The sequence below is a fragment of the Haliotis rufescens genome, unplaced genomic scaffold (assembly GCF_023055435.1).
Source record: "Haliotis rufescens isolate VD_foot unplaced genomic scaffold, xgHalRufe1.0.p SCAF_2, whole genome shotgun sequence".
Lineage (NCBI taxonomy): Eukaryota > Metazoa > Mollusca > Gastropoda > Lepetellida > Haliotidae > Haliotis > Haliotis rufescens.
The window spans coordinates 11,279,892-11,287,540 of NW_025963890.1; the positions used below are offsets into that span (position 1 = coordinate 11,279,892).

Consider the following 7,649-nt stretch of genomic DNA (forward strand, 5'->3'; position numbering starts at 1 on the left):
AACTTGTGGCAAAGAAACACCCTTTTCAAAACTTTAAAATATTTAATGCTTACGTCTTAGTCCAGAGCTGCCCCCGGAGCAGTTTAAAATATAGGAAGCTTTCGAGATGTGCTTCGTAAAACATCAATACGGTTAAAGAAAGCGTTATTTTTAACCGTCAGCACATGTGAGTGAGTTTGGTTTAATGCCAATTTAAACAACATTTTAGTTACCATTACGTCTCGACAGCAGTAGAAGGGGGCCCCAAACTGACAAGGCGTAGACTCAAACCAATGTATATTTAGGTAAGATAGTATAAAATATAAAAGTTTCTGTGAATGATTTTAAGAAGCGTATTAAAATGCTCCAGAGAGTCTCCAGGGTTGATTTTAGTGGTTTCTATAATGGTTATAACCGGAGTTACGTCCCTTCTAAAGTCACGTGATCAGCGGCCATTGACGATAACATTTTGTTTGTGAAGGTCAATCACGTTTCTTCGCATACAGGGTACGATTTTAATTCAGTTCTGTGTTATCAAATGGTTTTGAATTGAAGTAGATTCATCAATGGTCATAGATTATATGTTAATGATAATTATGTCGACAACGTATTTCTGTGAACTTATTTCACCATTGAAGATCTTGATTGTCGTGTGTCTTTCAAGGTGCATGCTTTTGCGGCAGTGCGTAGACCATTGTCGTCTTTTCCATTTGCACGTACTTTTCTATGACCCTATTTACAAAGTGCAAACAGTATAAAAATAAACATTTGATATAAATAGGGCATATCTGTTGACGGTGACAACAATCTACGAAGGCTGGCATATTAACAAGTATGATCAAATCGGACGCCTCTGCATCTGAGCAAGGTGGTGTGTACAGGTATCGCATTATTAAGAAAGGCGATTTTAAAAAAAATAGAAAGCAGAAAGGGGTCTGTTTGACATCGGAAGCATGTAGTGTATCGATTAGTGCTCTGCCAGATTTATTAAAAAGTTATCTAGACTTATTCACCTTGTGAGTTTTCTGTGAAGGACAGACAAGGAAATCGGGGTAGGCCTTTCTCATTTCAAAAGTGTGACTAGCTACCACTATATGAAGCCAATTTAAGTGCTCATGCAAATAAGCCACAGGATTGTCTTGCCGAGAAACCCAAACGCAAACTAGAAATATTGCTAACTGTGGAATAGGAGCAAAATCATTGATATGTATATCGTCATGTCCTGTGTTTTTTAACAACACCTGTTTTCGAACAGCCATATTGATAGTGATTTGTTGCATTATAATAAGAGGCGTGATTTCATCAAAGCTGCCGTCTTGACAGTGCACACTTCCAGCCTGTCAACATTGGGTTCATGTGAAGTGCTGAACACCTATCAGAACAGACCGTCATTATTGAATTTTTTTGTTAATAGTTGTGCAATCTCATTAAAATCAGATCTTAGTTTTCGTTACCGCTAAACAAAGATTTGAGGACATCCCATTACATGTCACGTCAGAATGACCTTTCGCGAAATTTGACCGACCAATGGAATGACTGACAAGAAATCAACATTGGCCAATCAGAGGGCAGCTTTCTCGACCTTACAACACTAGTTTCAAACTGGCGACTACGCTTCGAAACATATTTTGACATATTCTCCCTTACAAATTTTAAAACAGATAAGAAGAACATTCTGGAATGGCTTATAGATGGCCTAGATTGTATGGATATAATCATAATACCTGTAACTATCGTTCGGAATACCCTGTTTTAAATATTATCATGGTTGCATGATTAGAAAACACATTACGACTGTCACTTTCATGATCTGGTAAGCGACTCTGTGATTGGTTGGATGAAAGGTCGTTCTGACGTGACCAATAATGGGATGTCCTCAGATCTTTGTTTAGCGAAAGCAAGAACTGAGATCTGATTTTAATGAGATTGATAGTTGTGAAACTATAATTCAAACATTCATATTTTGTGAATCGGTTTCAAACTTTCATTTACTTTATCATAATACCAAGTTGAGAACTATACAACAAAACACGGCTGTTCATTCAAGGAAACCTGCTAAAATACCTAAAACAGGTGATGTCACACAAGTTCATTGCAAGTTTACAGAAAAGGCAATGGAAATCTTGCCTTTTATCTAGGATTTTGTTTCTGTCCGAATATAGCTGAATTCTATTGTTAAAGATATCCCCTACCTGTATAAACACAAATTTACGTTTTGATTCAGTAGGTTCACTTATCCCTCGAAATATCAGCAATGTTGTTTTAACTGTTTTAAATAGGGTACACAAGGATACTGCTCCCAATGTCATTAAAACAACACGATATGGCTGAACTACTGCCGATGTGACGTTAAATAATAACACACTCATTAAAACAAATCTTTATCTCCTTTTCGATACCTGTCTGTCTTCACAGAAGTTTGCCTCAGGGGAACCCCAACTGAGCATTTAGAATTCTACGAACTTCGACCACCTAATCACAATGAGGGATGTGTGGCTTCTTGGGACAATCAGATGTCAGCTTTCTAAAACAATTTAGCTTCATTTATCTACCTTTTTCATTTGATAATATCAATCTCTGCCAAAGAATGAATTCAATAGCTAAAGGCAGGATATATGAAATATCCAGAACACAAGAACAGCACTCCTATGGAGAAATGTTGTCCTATATTCACGCTAAAGGTATCAAAGTAAAAGATCTGATTTTAACGAGATTGGTACTGGTACATAGCTACAGGGATGTATCAAGGTTTTGAAACTAAGTGCCCTTGGAAGGCAATTTGGGAATAAAATGATTTTTCAATTCCCAGCTGCTTAAATTCAAATGTATTTTAACATTGCATTCAATGCAATAATTAATGCAAGGCCAAGCATTATAACCTTTTCTCCGTTATTGGTCTCGCTATCAGTTAAATATGTTTACCAATCTCATAAATTAATTCATGCTATAAGTGGTAAAGTTGACTTTCATTTCGAGATGATGTGATAGAGGTGAATACCTTTCGAAGGCATGTTAAACAAGTTAAACCCATTCAAGCCCCAATTGGGTTTCATTTGTCCCTCATAAGTTACCATTGTGAGACACTTGCGACAGACTCAGGATTTGAATTCTGTATTAGATCCTGGTGACTTTTTAATTGTTTTAGTAAAACCAAGTAAATGCTCTTTCTTTCTTTGTTGTGTAATGCCATACTCAGCAATATTCTAGCTATATGACAGCTGCCTGAAATTAAGAGCTTTTCCAAGGCTAGTAAAATTTACCTCGGATGAATTAATTTTATAATTGTACAAATACTGTTATTTATCCCCAGCCATGCTGTACGTTGTCACCTTTTGAGTCTTTAAAGGTAGAAATTTGAAAGTTTTATTCTAAAAGGGCTAGCAAAAAAAAATCCACTCTCCTTGTGGGCTTGTATGCTTTTTGAGTTCAGTTCCATCCCTGCTGATGACACGCTATCAACCAAGTCACCGAGTTTGACCACCCAATCCATGTAGCGGCCAGTTAAGACCAGCATAGGTTGCTGGGAAGCAAGTCAGAATCCCCATGTAGAAAACGCTTGTTAAAATGGTTAAATTGTTGGCTACAGATGTCTGCAGTGCCTCAACTCCGCAACCTTCTGAGGACAAAGGTGAAGAAGGACCTGGGCATTGGGATTGCTCTTGCTATAGTTGCAACTGCTGTCTACAAAGTTACCATAAACGATGTCAGAATTAAGAAGTATGAAGAATTCCACAGGTAAGTTTATCATTGCCATACTCTGCCCCAAACCGTTATCTCATATTCTATTTGTCTTGACATGTTGAATGAGGCAGTTAATTTCTTTGTTGTTGGTTTACAGATCTGTCGACATGAAAAATCCAATTTCATTAAAATTAGATCTTGGCTCTCGCTTCTGCTCAATAAAGATATGAGGACATCCCATGATAATGGGTCATTTATTTTTCCATCCAAAAATCATAGACTCTAGACTCGAACATGTTTTTGTTTACCATTGTTGAGCATAAACCTTTATCTTTCATCATCAGCTTGTCTCCCTTTTATCATGATGCTCCTTACTGTCGTGATGCTAATGATATCATGACTTTGTGTTTTGTTCCGACCCAATCATGATCGGTTAAAGAAATGAAAATCTTACATGTCTTTCAATTAGTTTTTTAACTTTCATGTGTTCATCATTTGTTCATATTCTTATGGGGGCGGTCGGGTAGCCTAGTGGTTAAAGCGTTCGATCGTCACGCCGAAGACCCGGGTTCGATTCCCGACATGGGGACAATGTGTGAAGCCCATTTCTGGTGTCCCCCGCCGTGATATTGCTGGAATATTGCTAAAAGCGGCGTAAAACCATACTCACTCACTCACTCATATTCTTATGTTAGTTTGTATTAAATAGTTAATTATCTTGATTACATTTGCTACTTCCATGATAACCGTATTCCATCAAAGAACATGACACATTGTTAGAACATAGATCTCTTCAGTCAGAGGGATGGTGGTTCATATGTTCAGCATGTTCAAACGTGAGACCCAGCTAAGATTCTAAATTGTTTGTTATAAATTATGTGTGAAACCTATTCCTGTCGCCTCTGTTGTAAATATTGTTCACTGTTGTAAACAACCACAACTCGCTCACTCAATTTCTCAAGCTGGAGGTTCTTGTGAGCTTATTATGCTGTGGAGCGTCATCGGTCATCTGTAAGCAATGTATGTGGGCATGATTTATTGTGATGACCTATTTATTTCAGGACCTATGACGCAAAGGCCCACTACCAGAGAATGATCAAGGCCGGAGTGTTCCAGTCAATACGACCTGACGGAAGTGTGACAGCTGAAGACTGGAAATAGAATTATACAGGATAACTGGACGTAGGTTTATGTTTCGGTTATCTTGATCTTAGTTATCTTTCATTTTTGAAACAAATGACATGCTAAAGATGCTTCCTGTTGAAATACCTAGGTTAGAAAGTTTGATTGTAGTTTCTCAAGAATTAGCAACAGGGGACTGCAATGTTTTTGTCTTACATACCAGGCTGCTAAGTACAGCGTAGTATGTCACACCCTTGATGTCGCATTACAGGGCCAGAGTTGTCTATGCATCCCTTTGCCAAACACTTTTGAGACTACTGGCCCGAACTTGGGAAGTAGCATTATTATACCGTCATTAATTTTGAAAATAGGGGTATATATCGATTAGCATGTCCATCCATCCAGACTGAAAATGAGGGTAGTGTTCGTTTCTGGAGCAGAACACCCCAACTGTTGAAACTTTCATGATGAAACTTGCTATACAAACCAGTTTAGTGTTGAATTGGTGTCTTTTGATGATTTTGGACATTGAAAAAGTACTGAACAGCCTTATTGTTTTCTTCACTGAACTGAAGGTATCCAACGGCAACGAACCAAAAGTGGGGTAAATCTAGCCAAACTTCATTTCCTGATTGCACCAGAAGGGGAAATACATCATCTGACGACTCCATGTTTTCAGTAGAATTTAGCATGTTTAGTGTTTTTATATGTACTATTATCATGATTATCAGCTGAGCTTACAAGACGAAACAGAACTTTACTAGACTTGGGCTACTGATTAGTGGCTTAAGTTGCAGACCTTTGTATTATAGTAGTGCCAGCATCCACTGATTGCAGGTGTTTGTCTTGGATTCAAACTAAGTTCCCTTGGCCGCTAAATTGGGAGAAATAGTTATTTTGTTCAAAATTTGGATTTTGTTCAAAAGTTCTTTTCCTAACTTCAGAGGTACATGTATTTTAACATTGAATTTAAACACTAAGCATTCAAACCTCTTCCTCTATAGTGGTTCTGTAACTATAACAGCATGACTTGGGAAATGTTTTTACCAATTTGGGAATTTTTACTGACATTTGTTGCAGACTTCTGAGAAGTCCCTGGAGTGTAGGTTGGAATCACAGATTCACCCTGCGTATGATCTTATGTTTATCATAGCCATGCTCATGAGGTTCACTAAAGAGCAATGCTGAGTCTCATTCCCTCTTGTTAATGATTATGTGCATATCATGACATTACTGTTATAATCTAGAAGCGGGTCTCAACCCAATTGACCGTTCTCCCAGTGAGAGCTGTAATAATGGACTTTTTATGTGTTTGTTTCAGATATGTAGTGTGAACAATTGGTACAAGTGTGTGAGTCACTCCGGAAAAGCAGAGAGCTTGCTGTTTTGTTGTTTAAAAAGATAAATTAAATCGTATCGACTAGAAAAAGGTGTTCGTTTTATTTTGTGTTCCTCCTCGAGTGGAGAAATGAAGGATCCAGACTATTTATAGCTCAACATGCTCAAGTAGTCAGACCATTAGAGTTGTTATAGCAATTAGACATACAGTCCTGTCCGTCCACCATCAGTCATGTCCTTCCACCTTCCTGTTTGAAGGTTTTTTTTCTAAACTATCCATGCTAACAGAGATCTATATTAACAGAGATTGCTCAGATTCGTAGCATATTTTAGTTCATCATTTTCGTGTGGCCGAGTCACTTAGGCACTGCTGTGCATAGTTACGTCCCTTTGTCAAATCCCAGATTTGCCCTGATTCTGAACATCGTTTTGGTCATCAATATGCCAGTGCTTGTGGATGTCACCAAATTGGAACTGCCTCTGTGTTGTATTGGATAGAGGGTCTGCCTGGAGAGCTGAAGGTCTGTGGTTTGATATCCTGGCCTCTGTTGTACCAAAACATGTCACAATATGGTACTTGTTGTTACCCTGCCTGGCATCAGCATTAAGAGGATGAAAGAAGGACTGGTCAGCTTGGAGTTAGTATAATGGGTCTGAGTGGGATATCCATGTTAAATTCTGTCATGTTATCTTTGTGGACAAGCGCTAAAAAAAAGTCCAGACTACTACAACCAGCCTATTGGATGCAAGTCGATATGAGTGTAATGATATTTTATGTGACATTAATTATTAAACCCCATTTCACTGTACCTTACAAAAATGTTCCAAACCTGCATTACTTTCCTCTCACATTAAGTTGACACACCGTGATATAACTGAAATACTGTTCAATATGACACAAAACACATCAAATTCTCTCATGAAATTGACCGCCTCCATGGTCTACTGGTAGAGCGTCTGCCAGGAGAGTGGAAGGTCCGGGGTTCAATCCGTGGCCGTGTTGTACCAAAAGATGTTAAAAGATGGTACTTGTTGTTACCCTGTCTGGCGCTCGGCATTAAGGGGCTAAAACAAGGACTGGTCGGCTCGGAGTCAGTATACTGTGTCTGAGTGGGGTATTCATGTTAAACTGCGGCATGGTATCTGTATCTCGGTGTGCTAGCACTATAAATCGGCATCAGTTCAGTCTAGTACAAGCAGCCCCACATACACGTGCATGCACGTCACTATACAAGTGCAATAATCTTGGACGCAAAGTTAAACCCCATTTCACCTCACCTCTCATCAAATTAACGAAATAGTGTGTTGTGGCCTGGCCTGTTGAATGTAATTTGCAAGAATTTTGGCAATGACCTCAACCTTTTCATCCAAAATATCTTTATATACATGTAACCAAACATACCTACTGTACAGTACAAATCCAAATATCTGCATACTCGGATGATACTGATATTTTCCCATCAAGTGTATGGTGGGAGTTAATATCCTGCCATAATTGAACTCTGACCCTCTGATTAAAAATACCTTTT

The 7,649-nt window shown here is 38.4% G+C and overlaps 1 protein-coding gene across 1 annotated transcript; it reads left to right on the forward strand.

Moving 5' to 3' along the window:
• Window positions 1-378: 378 nt before the first annotated feature.
• LOC124136126 (cytochrome c oxidase subunit 6C-like) lies at window positions 379-6,211 on the forward strand. The gene is made up of 4 exons (XM_046501934.1): window positions 379-486; window positions 3,566-3,714; window positions 4,722-4,842; window positions 6,104-6,211. Exons 2-3 carry the CDS (start codon window positions 3,566-3,568, stop codon window positions 4,819-4,821), a joined length of 249 nt encoding a protein of 82 aa, XP_046357890.1. The 5' UTR covers window positions 379-486; the 3' UTR covers window positions 4,822-4,842; window positions 6,104-6,211.
• The last annotated feature ends 1,438 nt before the right edge of the window (window positions 6,212-7,649 follow it).